The sequence below is a fragment of the Nesoenas mayeri genome (assembly GCF_963082525.1).
Source record: "Nesoenas mayeri genome assembly, chromosome: 27".
NCBI classification, from domain to species: Eukaryota; Metazoa; Chordata; class Aves; order Columbiformes; family Columbidae; genus Nesoenas; species Nesoenas mayeri.
Window position 1 is genome coordinate 1,484,557 of NC_137555.1, and position 15,059 is coordinate 1,499,615.

At 59.2% G+C, this 15,059-nt stretch overlaps 2 protein-coding genes across 3 annotated transcripts in view; both read left to right on the forward strand.

Annotated features, from left to right (window-relative positions):
* Positions 1-5,525: 5,525 nt before the first annotated feature.
* SLC39A14 (solute carrier family 39 member 14) lies at positions 5,526-11,771 on the forward strand (the record flags this gene model as incomplete). The annotated part of the gene is made up of 8 exons (XM_080360253.1): positions 5,526-5,774; positions 5,867-6,053; positions 8,150-8,319; positions 8,810-8,932; positions 9,017-9,202; positions 9,827-10,034; positions 10,473-10,657; positions 11,027-11,771. The coding sequence occupies 8 exons, from the start codon at positions 5,526-5,528 to the stop codon at positions 11,171-11,173; spliced, it is 1,455 nt and encodes a 484-aa protein (XP_080216379.1). The 3' UTR covers positions 11,174-11,771.
* A 3,046-nt stretch (positions 11,772-14,817) lies between these two features.
* PPP3CC (protein phosphatase 3 catalytic subunit gamma) overlaps positions 14,818-15,059 on the forward strand; it is a 30,617-nt gene continuing 30,375 nt past the window's right edge. For both annotated transcript variants that reach the window (XM_080360164.1, XM_080360165.1), the window contains exon 1: positions 14,818-15,015. In XM_080360164.1, coding sequence (XP_080216290.1) covers positions 14,964-15,015 — 52 coding nt within the window. In that variant the 5' untranslated portion in view covers positions 14,818-14,963. The remainder of the gene's footprint in view (positions 15,016-15,059) is intronic.

A 15,059-nucleotide genomic window follows, 5' to 3' on the forward strand; every position in this document is an offset into this window, starting at 1 on the left:
ATACTATTTTTTCCCCCCCCAAATCCAAATATTTTGGGTATTTTCCCCACTCAAAATCCAGTTATTTTGGGTATTATTTCCCCTCCAAATCCAAAGATTTATACTATTTTTTCCCCCCAAAATCCAAATATTTTGTGTATTATTTCCCCCCCAAATCCAAAGATTTATGCTGTTTTTCCCCCCAAAATCCAAAGATTTCTGCTATTTTTTTGCCCCCCCAAATCCAAAGATTTCGAGTATGATTTCCCCCCAAAATCCAAAGATTTTGGGTATTATTTCCCCCGAAATCCAAAGATTTCTGATGTTTCTTCCCCCAATCTCTTGCTCCCAGTTTAAAACTCCTCCCTTTGCTTTTCGAGCTCCGGTTTGGCTGGTCGGTGCCTCCTTCAGAATTCATTGGCTTTTCAAGAACCCTTTCTCATTATTATTATTATTATTATCATTATTGTTATTATTATTATTGTTATTATTATTGTTATTGTTATTATTATTATTGTTATTACTTATTATTTCATCCTGAGGCCAAAACCTCCTATTTGAGTTGATATTCCGGGTCTTCTTTTGCCATATTTGAGCCTATGGACCCTGAAGCTATTTGGGGGCTGCAGAGCAAGAGCACCCCCAAAATCACCCATATTTCACCTGCGTGAGCACCGGTAGGATTTGGGGTACAGTGGGAGCCCCCCCGCCCACCTCTCCCTTCCTTTTAATGGGAAAAGGTTAACAAGATTTGCATTGATTACTTTTATTTGCTGTACCTATAGTTTTGGGTTGACTTCAATAAAAGTGTTGCTGACAGCTGGTCCCTCTTGTCGCTCTTTCCCGGGGGGTCCTGGATGGGGGGGACACACGCAGCGGTGTCACCGTGTCCCCAGGTTAATCATTCACCACCCCCCCCCTGCCCTGTGGTGATTGCAGCTTTTATCCCCGTTTATTTGCTGACCCCTGTGGACTTTTGCCCAGCCCGGGTGTGGGGTGAAATTTGGGGGGGGGGGGTGCAAAGTGAGGGTGTAGTGCCCTGTGTCCCTGAGGGGTGGCCAGGGGGTCTTTGGGGTGCCCTGTCCCCCCTGGGGTGCATGTCCCCCCTGGGGCGCCCTGTACCCCTATGGGGTCCCTGGGGTGCCCTGTCCCCCCTGGGGCGCCCTGTACCCCTATGGGGTCCCTAGGGTGCCCTGTCCCCCCTGGGGCGCCCTGTACCCCTATGGGGTCCCTAGGGTGCCCTGTCCCCCCTGGGGTGCCCTGTACCCCTATGGGGTCCCTGGGGTGCCTTCTCCTTTTGGGGAGGGATCTGTGGGATGTCCCCTGACTATCGTTGTGGGGGCTGTGTGGGGTCTGCAGTGCCATTTACTCAAGGGGGGGGTCTACGGGGTGCCCTGTTGCCATGGGAGGGGTCTGTGGGGTGTCCCCAAAAGGTGCTCAGGGTGCTGGGTCATGGGGTGCCCTGTGCCCCACAGGGGTGCCTGCGGGGCTGTTCAGTGCCATATACCCAGAGTGGGGGGCTCTATAGGACGCTCTGTCCACCAGGGGGGAACCTGTGGGGTGCCTGGTGTTCCCGAGGGGTGTTTTGGGGGGTCCGTGGGATGTCCCGGTGTCCCGGGGTGGGGTCTGTGGGTGCCCGTTACTCCCAAAGGGTGTTTGGGGGGGTCTGTGGGATGCCCGGTACCCCGAGGGCTGGTTTAGGGCTCTGTGGATGCCATAGACCCCCGTCCGATGCCCCGTGTCCCCGGGAGGGGGGTCCCGTGTGCGCCCCCCCGCGATGCTCCGGGATGGGCGGGGCGTGGCCGCGGCGGGGCGGGGCTCCGGGTGACGCCAGCCAATGGCAGCGCTCCCCGTGCCGCCGCCCGAGCGTGCGCCCTGCGCGGCCGGAGCGAGCGGGGGCACCGGGAGCGGCGGGAGGTACCGGGGGATGGACGGGAGCGAACGGGGAGCGGGCCGGGGGAACAACGTGGAACCGGCCCCGGGGACGCGGCCCCGCGGGGAGGGCGGCGGGGGGACCGGGCCCCGAGCGCCGGGATGGGTGATGGGGGAAGGATGGGGGGAAGGATGCGGGGAGCGGCGGTGGGTCTGGGACCGGCTTTGGGGTCTAGGACGGCGCTTAGAACCGCGCTTAGGGCCTGGGGAGCAGCTCTGGGGCTCGCCTTGGGGCTGCCCGTGGGGCTTGGGGCCGGGTTGGGGTGCGGGAAGCAGCGGGTATGGAGCAGAAGATCCGTCTGTGAGGCAGAGGACCCATCTATGGGGAGAACGGGGGAGAAGAACCTGCCTGTGGGGCGCAGGACCCGTCTATGGGGTCTGGCAGCAGCGGTGCAAGCTCTGGGGCCGGGCAGGGTGCAAAGGGGCCAGGGAGCAGTTTTTTGGGGGGACACACCGAGCATTGCGATGGGGCGGGGGGCACTGGGGCAGGACCGGGGGGGTCCGTGTGGGGTGCGATAGTCTGGGTTTTGCTGCCTGCAGCAAGGCCTGCGGGCCGGGTTTAGGGGACATTAAGGGACAAGAAGCTGTCTGGGGGGGGCTCGGTGTCAGCGTGGCAGGCTGGCTGCCCCCCCGGGCATGGAAACCCCCCCAGCCTGCGGGCACGTCCTGCCCTCCTGCCAGACACGTGGAGCAGCTTTTGCTCCGGAAAGAGGTTGGGACCGCTGCCCGCAAACCGCCCTGCCAGGAGATGGGGTTTGGGGGCTCCCCCCAGTGTGAATTTGCGACAGCGAGCCGTCCCCGTGCGGGATTTCGGGAAGCATCTGGCACGGGGTTGACGTCGCCGGGGTCACGCTTGGCTTTGCCAGCGTTTCTTGTCCCTGGCGTCACCTTCCCGGTCGTGGGGGGGGGTTGGTTTGCGACTGGGGTCGATGAGCTCTGGGAAATGAACCCGAGGGACGCGGGAAAGGAAAAGAGGGGTCCTGGCAGCTCCGTCGCGTTCTCGGTGCCACTAGGCATCGCTCCCGGGGACGTCCCTCTGTGTCCCCCCCTCCGCGGCGGTTTGTTCCCTCTGCCCCGTCCCGGCGGTGATAAAGTAGGTCAGGCACCGCGGCACCGTGGACGGTGAGAGGACGCCCTTGAAGGCAATGGGTGGGAGGCCTGGGGGTTTTGGGGAGGGGGTCCCGCTCAGCCGGCGATGATGGTTTGTATCCCCGGGGGGGTTTGCTGCAGCTCCCATTTGCCCCCCAGGATGGGGGGGTTGGATGCGTTTTGCACCCTCCTGCTTTGCGCTGGGCTCCCCGCGGTGTTTGGGGGTCTGAGCCCCCCCCAGGTTGGTCCCTTTCATCCCGAGGGGCAGCTTTTCCACCTCGTTCCTGCCCTAAAATCGGCAGCGAGCCCGTGCAGATCCCAAGCCCTGCCCGGCTCTGCCTGCAAACCGCTTCCTGCCTTTTGTCGGGCAGCTGGGTGAAAGTTGAGGTCCGGTTTTCCACCCTGCGTGCGCCCGGGTGTTTTTTGGGGGGGAGAAACCCCAGGATTTTGGCGCTGGTGATTATCGGTGTGTTCTGGGCACGGTGGCTCCTAGTGGGGACAGGGAAAAGCAGGCGGGATGTGCACAGGCCTTTGCCACCGTGGGCTGCGTGCCAGCCCCTGTGTACCTTGTGGGAGTCACTGTGGGCCACCCACATGTCCCACGTGGCCACCCGGGCTGGTTGCTGCTCCCGAGGGTGCGTTGTCCAGAGAGGACCCTCTGGATTTGGGTAGGGGGGGCGCAGAGGAAGGTGGGCGATGCTGAAGGTCCCTCGGGTGTCCCCACCGAGCAGGGTGTCAGCAGCACCTCCCCAGATGGGCTCGCTCTCCGCTTTTGGGAGGAGAAGGGGTTAAGCCAAAGCATCCGAGCTAAGCCCTGGCAGGAGGAGGCTAAAACCTCCAAGGCTGGAGTTCTCCTGGAGAACAAAGCTCGCAAAGCGCCGTAAAGCTTGTAAAAACCTGCGGGAATGTGGGCGCCTGCGGAGGGGACCTGGGGGACACGGGGTCCCGCTGGGTTTGTCCTCACCATGGCGGGCAGCACCGTGCTTCGAAAACCAGCCCCGGGTTATTTTCAGAACAATTGTTTGGCCGGGCTTCAAAAATGCTTCGGGCTTGTTTTTTCGATATCTGCGAGCTGTCAGCGTGGGGCGAGCGTGGCGGGGGCCGGGGCGCGGGACGGGGTGCACGAACCATCCCGGGGCTGCAAATCGCAGCCCCCAAAAAGGGGGGAACCACAAGGCAGTGTGTACCCCGATCCCCGGGCTGGCAGCGGGACGGCTGGTGGGTGCATGGAGCCGTTGGGTTGCGAGTTATTTGTCTCGGTGTCCTGGTGGATTCCGAATTGGCCGTCCACCTTTCGGCGGAGCTTTTCCAGGAAAGCCGCCCGGGCGCCGCTCCAGCCCCCCTGGCACTGCTGGCGGGGACGTGCGGGTCGTGCCTGGACCCCCAAACCCCTTCCTTAGCACCCCGTGCCTGCTGGGGGGCGAACCCCTGCTTTTATTGATCCCCGGTTTATGTGAAAGGAGCGCAGAGGGCAAGGAGTGATTCTAGGCAAACACTATAAAGGTGTCTACAGTTGCAGCTGGGAAGTACCCGGTTCATTGTAATTACCATAGTTAAAATATAACCGGATGAAAACGCCACCTCTGACCCCAGGGCTCCCATCTCTAAACGCCGGCGTGGGGGTGCAGAGGTCCCCGAGGGGTGCGTGTCCCGCCGCGGTGACATGGGGGGGACCCAGTGTGGTGTGTGAGCCGAATTGGGCAGCCGGTGTTGGTGCTGAGTGCGCGGGGTCGCTGGCCGCAGGATCCCCGTCGCGGCCCTGTGTGTTCTGACCCCCACCTGCTCTTCCCCAGGGACCCCGAGGTTGTGCGGAGCTGGAGAGACCCCCGGAGCCACGGCCCGGCCCCCCAGCGCTCGGCACGGCTGCGGTGAGCGGGGATTGGGGGGTGCTGGGGGTTTGGCGCTGGGGGGAGGAGAAGCGGTTGGTCTTGTGTTGCGTGTGAAAAAATGGGATCATAGATCATAGAATTGTTTTGGTTGGAAAAGCCACTCGAGAGTGAGTCCATCCATAACCCAGCCCTGGCACTGACCCGTGTCCTGAGAACCTCTTGTCCGTCTGTCCAACCCTGCAGGGATGGTGACTCCAGCACTGCCCTGGGCAGCCTGTTCCAATGCCCCACAGCCTTTTGGGGAAGAAATGATCCCAAATTTCCAACCTGAACCTCCCGTGGCGCAACTTGAGGCCGTTTCCTCTGCTCCTGGCGCTTGTTCCTGGGGAGCAGAGCCCGACCCCCCTGGCTCCAAGCTCCTTTCAGGCAGTTCAGAGATCAGAAGGTCTCCCCTCAGCTCCTGTTCTCCAGCTGAACCCCCCAGGTCCCTCAGCCGCCCCACATCCATGTTCTGACCCCTTCCCCAGCTCCGTTCCCTTCTCTCAGCGATGTCAAGTTTCCCCTTGGGACCCATGTGCTCTGTATCCCCCTCGGTGCATAAATCCGCTGCGGGGTGGCAGAGCGGTGCTGGGAGCTCCTGGGGATGCTCAAGCTAATGGCACCATGTGGCTTCTCTTCCAGCACCCCCCAAGCACCATGACCCCCCGGCGCTGCTGCCTGCTGCTGCTGCTCTGCCTGCTCCCCTGCCCGCGGGTCCGGGCCGGCGGGGACGCCGCGGTGCCCGGGCTCTCCGCAGCCTCCTTCCTCCAGGACCTCCTCCAGCGCTACGGCGAGAGCCAAACCCTCAGCCTCAAGCAGCTCAAGGCGCTGCTGAACCGCCTGGACGTGGGGGTGGGACATGGAAATGCGTCCCAAGAGCCGCAGCAGCGCCTGAACCTCTCCCGGGTAAGGCAGGAGCTTGCAGAACCCCCCAAAAAAACCCTCTTTGCGGAGCTGCGGGAGCCTCAGGGCACGTCTGTGTTTTCCCTTTCCCGCAGTGCTTCAGCTCCGCGGAGCTTTTCGCCATCCACAACCTGAGCGAGGGCTCGGCCGTGGGGCACAGCGAGTTCAGGGAGTTCTGCCCCACCATCCTGCAGCAGCTGGAGTCAGGGGCCTGCGCCTCCGAGAAGCTGGAAAACGAGGAGAACGAGCAGACGGAGGAGAGCAGACCCAGCTCGGCCGAAGGTGAGCGGAGAACTGGGGGGCACGGGGCACCCCAAAACCTGCGGGACAGCCCGTTCCCCGTCCCAGGCGGAGTTTGGCAGAGGCAGCTGGGTTTTCCCCCGATGGCACGTGGTCAGAGCTGTCCCTGCGGTTTGGGGCAGCAGGATGATGGGGACACCGAGCCGTGAGCCCCCGAGGGTGGGAAGGGGTGATGTGGCACATTTAGGGACCCGCTGGCGGATGGTAAATACAATTCCAGACATCCCGGTCCTGACAATGCCCAAGGTGTTGGACCAGCTGCCCTGAGCGCAGCGCCGGCTCGGGAAACATCTTCCAATCAAGCCAGTGGTTTAATTTCCACCTGCCCCACAACAAAAGTGACCGTTTGTGTCGCAGTGGAAGCGCCTGGAGCAAAGGGAGAGATGCGAGGGTGTAGACTTGGAGAGAACCTTTTCCTCCTGCCCGGATCCGGGATTTCGGGGGCGTCCCCCCCGTATCTCCCCGCACCGAGAGCCTCGGTAATGTCTGGCCCTGGTTTCTTCTCGTTCCGCAGTGTGGGGCTTTGGTTTTCTCAGTGTGTCGATGATTAACGTGGCCTCCCTGCTCGGAGTCTTCATCGTACCGTGTACCGAGAAGGCCTTTTTCAGCCGGGTCCTCACGTTTTTCATCGCGCTGTCCATCGGCACGCTGCTCTCTAACGCGCTCTTCCAGCTCGTCCCAGAGGTGCGGTAGAAAGTCCCCTCCGTCCCATCTCCAAGGGCGGCTCTCCAGGCACCCTCTGCCTCCACCCCGCCAAATCCAACCGATCCCTCCGCCACCCGAGGCTCAGGGCTTGTCTCAGGGCTTTTTGCACCCCTTCGAGCCCCAGGAAACCCTCCCGGATGTCCTCCGGTCCTGCCGTGTCCTCCAGTCCTGCCGCATCCTCCTGTTGTCCAGGAAGGTGGTACGAGAAGCCGGTTGCTCCTGCCCACGGACTGTTGGCTTCTCAAGGGCGTTTTTTCTCTTGGATGCACATGCTGCCCGTCTCCAAAACCACCAAGATGCGGTGTGAGCGGAGGACAAAACCTGCGAGGCGTTGGGAACGTCAGGGCGTAAAAGCACAGTGAACACCCCAGAGAAACAACCAGTTTTTACAAATATTTTAATTGCCTTTTGGTTTTGTTTTTATCTCTCCCTTTTGATTTCCGAGCCTGATGTTCCCGCGAGGTTTTACGCTTACGTGAGGTTTCCTGGTGCTCTGATGGGACTGACAGATACATCGCAAATTTAATTGTGTTGTAATTGCACAGTTCCGGAGTTGAATAAACGTGCCCACGCGCTCTGGGGTTGGACACCTGCAAAACACGCGTTGCTTCCTCGGAGGCTTCGTGGATGATCAGTTGGATCCGAGCTCCTGCACATCCAGCCTTAAAACTCTGAATTGAAAGTGCAATCTGAGCAGAACTCCCTTTGCTGCCGCTGGGTTTTCGGGCAGCGAACTCCTCGTCCGTGTTGGCGAGGGGATGTTTCTTTCAAGGCTCCTTTTTCAACTCCAGAACTGTGATTTATTATTGTTATTCGCCGAACGTAAAAACCAAGCGCCTGTTTCCTGATCTGCCAGGAATCGAAATGACGTCCGTACGCTCCGTCCTCGCCGGCGGTCGGAGCATCCCGGTTCTGCGGGATGCGAGGATGGAGCGTACGGGATGCTCGGGGGGACCTCGGTGCTCGGTGACGCTGGAACAGCCACCAAATGTCCCACGGGGGCTCGGGGAGCAGAGTTGGGCTGGTTTTGAGGATTTTTGGCTGCCAAAACCCAGCTCTACAAGAGAGCCGCTTGCTCCCTTGAGGGCTCCTCTCCTATTTATTTGGTGGGGGTGTCCCAAGAAAACTTCCCCATAAAACTTGTTTCCAGAGCCGCTCAGCACCAGGTTCACCCCCTTGAACCAATGCCAGATGAACAAGCAATCACTAATCAATGTCCTCTTCTCTCCCCCCTTCCCTCCCTCCTCTCTCTTTCCTTTCGGCGTGGATTCCATCCCCTCCCTCCCTTTTTCCCCACGTTGATCTCCTTTTCCCCCCCCTCCACCAACCTCCCCCCTCGTCCGAATTCCCCCCCGGGGTGGGTTTGGCCGCAGTCTGGGGTTACGGTTTCCTCTGCGTCACCGTCATCTCCCTCTGCTCGCTGGTGGGAGCCAGCGTGGTGCCCTTCATGAAGAAGACCTTTTACAAGCGGCTGCTCCTCTACTTCATAGCTCTGGCGATTGGAACTCTCTACTCCAACGCCCTCTTCCAGCTCATTCCCGAGGTAGGGTGAGCACCGTCGGGTTTGTCCTTTTGTTATTTTTATTAGTGTTTTTTCTCTTTGGGGCTGTGTCTCGCTGGCTGGAGAATGGGAAGGCGCCATCAGAGGGGAGCCAAGAGCTGGAAGCCGCTTGGGATCCCCCTTTTTGAAAGGGAATCGCTCCAGAGAGACCTCCCGTGCGCTTCAAGCAGATAAACACTGTTTTATTCCCCTTTCCAGCCCCGCAGGCCTTTGTGCCGAGACAGCGGAGGCTTTTGGAGCCTGTTTTTAGCATCCCTGCCCCGGTGCAGGGCGGTGGATCCGACGCCTCGCGGTGCAGCCGGTTCAGAGGGGGATTGAGGGAGATTCAAGGTGCACAAAGGTGTTATTTTTGAGTTTGTCCCCAAAGCAGCTGCTGCGTGGGGAGGTTGGGACACAGCAGCGTTGCCCCCGAGGTGCCAGGGACAAAGGAGGCTGTTCCTCAGCCCTGTCACTCGTCCCCTTTCGCCTGCAGGCGTTCGGATTTAACCCTCAAGAAGATTATTACGTTTCCAAATCCGCCGTGGTGTTCGGGGGCTTCTACCTCTTTTTCTTCACCGAGAAGGTGCTGAAGATGCTCCTGAAGCAGAAGGACCAGGTGAGGCCGAGCAGGGGCTGCTGGGTGGGAAGGGGCAGAGATGTCAGGAGTTGGTGACAGCCCCAAACCCCTCGTGTCCCGCAGCATCACCACGGGCACAGCCACTACGGCCCTGAGGCTCTGCCGTCCAAGAAGGACCAGGACGAAGGGGTGACCGAAAAGCTGCAGAACGGGGACCTGGACCATATGATCCCCCACATAACCAGCGAGCTGGAGTGCAAGAACCCATCCGGGGACGAGAAGGTCGTGGTGGGCTCCCTGTCTGTCCAGGTTAGAGCCTCCTCGCGTGGAAAGAAAAATGTCAGTGGTAAAAAAGCAGTTTTGAAGCCCATTGCACAAAATGTTCTAGAGAATGAGTGTGATGGGAGCGGCTGAGCGAGCTGGGGGTTCAGCTGGAGAACAGGAGCTGAGGGGAGACCTTCTGGATCTCTGAACTGCCTGAAAGGAGCTTGGAGCCAGGGAAGTTGGGCTCTGCTCCCCAGGAACAAGCGCCAGGAGCAGAGGAAACGGCCTCAAGTTGCGCCAGGGGAGGTTGAGGTTGGATTTAGGAACAATTTCTTCCCCAAAGGGCTGTGGGGCATTGGAACAGGCTGCCCAGGGCAGTGCTGGAATCACCATCCCTGCAGGGGTTGAACAGACACAGAGATGAGGTTCTCAGGACATGAGGCAGTGCTGGGGTGGGTTATGGTTGGACTCCATGATCTCAAGGGGCTTCTCCAACCAAAATGCTTCTGTGATTCTAAATCCTCCTTGGGTGGTGGAAAGCAAATGGCTCGCTTCAAGCCTTGTGTGGATTTAATGCATGGAGAGGTGGGTTCCCCAGCTGGTGGAGGGAGCAGTGACTCCCTAGAACACCTGTGTGCTGACCCCCTCACTTTGGGGGTGCCGTGGTAGGACCTCCAAGCCTCCCAGAGCGCGTGCTACTGGCTGAAGGAGGTGCGGTACTCAGACATCGGCACGCTGGCGTGGATGATCACCCTCAGCGACGGCCTCCACAACTTCATCGACGGCTTGGCCATCGGGGCGTCCTTCACCGTGTCCGTCTTCCAAGGGATCAGCACGTCCGTGGCCATTCTCTGCGAGGAGTTCCCGCACGAGCTGGGTATGCGCGTCCTTAGGGAAAGGCACTGCGAGACCTTTCCCAGTCCTACCTGTTTTTTTCTTTTCTCGAAAGAAAAATGTGGGGTGGAATAAACAGGGTGGTGGTGGGGATTGAAGGCAAGGCTGTAAGCGACACTGAGTAATCACAGCTCTAAAAATACCGAGGTAATATGATGTCTGAGGTTTAAATTTAGATGGAGACATTTGAAGAAGGAAAAAAAACAAACACCTTGTTGGTTTGGGAGGGCGGAGGCGGTTTGGGTTTGGGTTGGAATGTCCAAGTTTACGTGCTGGCAGGTGGCTGGTGTGGTCAGCGCTCGGCGCCGGCGGGTGTGGGGAGCCCACGCTTGGCCTGGGACAAAAGCAAATTGAATACGAGCACCTGGGTTCTGTCCCGATGCTGCTGCTCCCTCCTCATCCTCATCCTCCCCTCCCACAGGGGACTTTGTCATCCTGCTGAACGCCGGGATGACCATCCGCCAAGCGCTGTTCTTCAACTTCATCTCCGCCTGCTGCTGCTATGTGGGTTTGGCCTTCGGCATCGTGGCCGGCAGCCACTTCTCCGCCAACTGGATCTTCGCTCTGGCCGGAGGGATGTTCCTGTACATCGCGCTGGCTGACATGGTGAGGGATGGGCGATGAGCTCGGGGTGTGCGGTGCGACCTGGCCAGGGTGACAAGTGCCAGGATGAGAGGAAACAGCCCCAAGTTGCACCGGGGAGGTTGAGGTTGGAAATTTGGGATAATTTCTTCCCCAAAGGGCTGTGGGGCATTGGAACAGGCTGCCCAGGGCAGTGCTGGAGTCACCATCCCTGGAGGGTTGGACAGACAGACATGAGGTTCTCAGGGACACAGGGCAGTGCCAGGGGTGAGGGAATGGTTGGACTCGCTGATCTTGAGGGTCTCTTCATGACTCTGCGTTTGCCGGGACGGTGGAAGCAGCGGGGAAGCTCCTGGCGCTGATTCCTGCTGTCGCTCTCTGTCCCTCGGCCAGTTCCCGGAGATGAACGAGGTGAGCCGCGAGGACGAGCAGAACGGCAGCGCTCTCATCACCTTCGCCATCCAGAACGCGGGGCTGCTGACGGGCTTCACCATCATGGTGCTGCTCACCATGTACTCCGGCCAGATCCAGATCGGGTAGGACCAGCCCGACACGCAGCCCTGGTCCAGTTTCTCCTTTTTTTTTTTTTGTTTTTCTTTTTTGGGGGAAATGGGGTATTTCTTTGTTTTTTTTCATTTTCCTGCTGCAAGCATACGACGGTACCTGTGCGGGCACTGAGCACACTACAGAGGAAGAGGCATTGCTTGTAAAGCTATTCCACAGACTTTATTTTGGTTTAAGGTTGAGGGGAGCTTATTCCCCTTCACCGTAGGACCGAACTGACCGGTGGATCTTTTTCCAGTGTCATATCCCTTCTCTCCTCCCGTCTCCTGGGAAGGATGGAACTGGGAGACAGGAGCTCCTCCTGCCGTTTGGCTCCCCTCCTTGTGCTCGGACGGGCTGTTACGCTTTCCTGACCCCTTGGCAGGGGGCGTGCGATGGGGACAGACCCTTCTCAGAGCTTCCCAGCAGCCAGAGCTCGGAGCTGGGCTCTCCGAGCACAGGGGGCTGCTGAGGAAGAGGAGGTTGAAGAGCACAGCTCGTGATTTGAGCAACACCTTTGCTGTCGTCAGAAGAGCGCGTCTCTGGAGCCGCATCTTGGTTTTTGCTCCCGTTCTGCCATGGCAGCCCAAACGATGCCCTGGGAAGAGCAGGGTGAAGAGGATTTATTTTTTTTTAATTATTATTTGGAAGCACATTCTGGGTGTCAGGAGCAGAGGACACCAAACTGCACCTTGCGCGGGCCGGACCGACGCGTGGGCTGGTGGCCAGGAGGCCAACGGGATGCCCTGACCTCCCTTAGGTCCCTGCTGCTCTATGGGGGTGGAAAAACCCCCTTTTCCTTCCGTAGGGGCAGATAAGGGTGAGAAGGGCATGAGAGCAGCACAGGACCACAAGCCCCTGCCCGCCCATGGGCTCCCCAAACAGATCCATCGTTCCTTACACTGTGACCAAGCTCCCGCCAACACCTGGGAACGGACGCCGGTTTTTAAACGCTGATGCTGCTGAGGTGGGGTGGGCGAAGGTGGTTTGTTGTTTTTTTAAAACAAAAATAGACTGTGAACCTCTTTAGGTTGTTTCCAGCCTCAGGGAGCAGCCAGAGGAGGGTGATGCAGGCACTTGGCGGCTCTGCTGCTGGGCTGGCTTTCCCCAGATTCACTACGTGAATTGACTTATTATCATATTGATAACGTTGCCCGCCCCACTCGTGTTGCTTGAAGTTCCCTTGCACCCCTTTTCCCCCAAAAAAACCCTTTATCCCGCACTGGGGAGCGAGGAGTTTGTGGCCGCGACGATCAGTGGGAGGTGATTTTGGCAGGTTACCCTCGTGGGTACAGCACCAGGTTGGGATGAAGGAGCGATGGCTTTGAGAAGCAATTCAGTGTGCGTGTGTACCTCGCTGTAGCAATTTGCCTCGGGTACTAGCAGGACGATGCTCCTCTTGGGCTCCAAACGGTTGTCGCCAGGTCCCCTGTTGAGATGTGGCACTGCCAGTGTCCCTGCGGGTCCGCTCTGGGTGGCTTTGGCAAGTCCAGGCGTTGACTTTGTCCCTTTGGCACCCAGGAGGTTAAATTCTCAGCGTGTCGAGGAGCTGGGAGCCTCCTTGGGAGCACCCTGGGGTTGGCGATGCCTTCAAGGCAAGACAGGCTCTGCTTTATTCCACACAGTGTCTTTTTTTCACGTGGACAGTCGCCACAAGTCACTTTGCGGGACAAAACCCCCTCGAATCAGTGTGATTTGTCCCGGTTTGGGCCCCTCCGCAGCACGTCGCGGTCGTTTCGTGCTTTGGCTGCTATTTTTTGGGTAGTCGGGAGGAAAGCGGTGCTGGAAACCACCCGAGCGCCACGGCTGACCGGCTCGCTGTGGAAAATCTGAGTCCTCCGGCCAGCACAAGTGCCCTCTCTCCTCTCTCAAGGAAGCATTTGGAAAGCGCTCCCGTGGCTGGCGGCGTTCCACGGGGCAGAGCGTGGCCAGGGCTCCGTCACGGCTGGCAGGAGCGGTTCGGATGGAAAAACCTCTGCCGGGGGGTGAAATCTCACCCTCTGCCCCCCCCGGGATCGTGGGGCACTCACAGGCTATGGCCGGAGGGTCCTGGAGAGCTGGGAATGCGCCAAGAACCGACGCTGGGCTTCCTTGGGGCTGGTACGGGCTCCTCATCGCACGGTGGGGACGCCAAGGTTGTCGTCGTCTTGTTCTGAGTTTAACCCTATTTCTTGAGAAACCTACAAACTTGGGGGGACAAGGGGTGAAACCCCTCAAAGAAAAGAGGCTTCTCACAAAGAGGGACCCACCAAAGGGCCAGCAGGAGGAATAAAACGACCCAAACCGAGCTTGTTACGGATTTATTCTTTGCCATCCACGTTTCCCTTCCCGTGTCCGGTTCGAAGCTCAAGTTCCATCTCAGTATTCCGATAACTCAGGTGTTTGTAAGAGATAACGCGCCAAAACAAAGACCATAACTTATGTCACGTGAAGTGTAAAGTCATTTGTAGGATTCCATAAATAAAAGTCTATTCCGTAACGCCAAGAGGGTTCCGAGCCGCTCTAGCGGGGCCAGAGCTGGTTGGGGTGGAAAGGGAGCTCCCATTTTTTTTCGAGGGGAAGGATTTTTCTGAGGGAAAAGGGGTTTTTAAAGGGAAGGGTTTTTGAGGTGGACTGGGTGATGCAATCCTGCTTTTCCAGCCCCAATTTCCAGGGCTGTGCAGTGCAGCACGGTGACGGAAGATGGCACTGAGAGCTCCCCCTGCCTGCCATAGCACTCAATGAGTCGTCTTGAAGAGTCGAAAAACCCTTTTTAATCCGATTTTTCTTAATTTTTAGTATTTTATTTTACCTGTGTTTCCAAGCATCAGCGTTCGGCTGAAGGGAGACGGAGGTTTTGGGATGTTTTATTCCTCTCTGTGTCACATGAGGGAGCCCATTTCTGTCCTTCCTTCCCCACCCTGCGTAAGAGGAAGGGAAAAGAAATATACAATAAAATAAAAAGAGCACACTTTGCTTTTCTACTTCCCTTTGTTCGCCTTGCAATACACGTCCTGGATGTGCCTCCAGGCTCCACGTGGGCTGTTTTTTGCTGCAAAACCCTCATGTTTTGGTGAATAGCTGCAGTCTGAGTTATGCACCTCAAGCAGGGAGGTTGAACCCAGCAAACCGTGCTGGGTGGACTTGGACAAACTCAAACTGTTTTTTGCTGTTTGCAGTGGGAGTGTTAACACTTGTCTGTGGTTCCACATGTGCTGCTGGAAGTGGGCTATGGTGGTTGATTTTTACCTGCTGTGGTTTCCCCGCTCCTCCGCTGGCCCTGAAGCAGGACGGGGGGACAGAGGGGAGGCCATGGCAGGGGGATGGTGCGACGTGAGGTGCCCGTGGGGTTTATGGAGGGAACAGGCATCGCGCCTCCTCCCCACAGGCCGCCCGCCATGTTGCCCCCCCCGTCGCCTAGCAACACCCCCTTCCCCTCCAAGATGGCGGCAGGAAGGGGCGGAAGCACAGCCCTCACGTGACGCCGGGCCCATTGGGCTGAGGCGCAGGCGAGGCGGGGCGGGCGCTGATTGGCGGAGGCGAGGCGGGGCGGGCGCTGATTGGCGGAGGCGAGGCGGGGCGGGCGCTGATTGGCGCAGGCGCAGTGGCCGTGCGGAGCGGGGAGGGGGGAGCGGGAGGAGGGCGGTGTGGCGGCGGGGGGGGGAAGCGGAGCGGATCGCAGCGCCGGGGAGCGGAGCCGCCGGGGCACCCAGCGGATCCCCAGCCCGCCCGCCGGGGCCCGCTCAGCCCGCCGGGAGCACCCCCCTCCTTTTGGAGGCCGGGAGGGGCCGGCGGCGCAGCCACCACCATGTCCGGGCGCGGCCACAACAAGCTGCCGACCACCGAGCGCATCGTCAAGGGTGAGGGGCCGGGGGGCGGCGAGGGCGCCCCCTGCCTGCGTGGG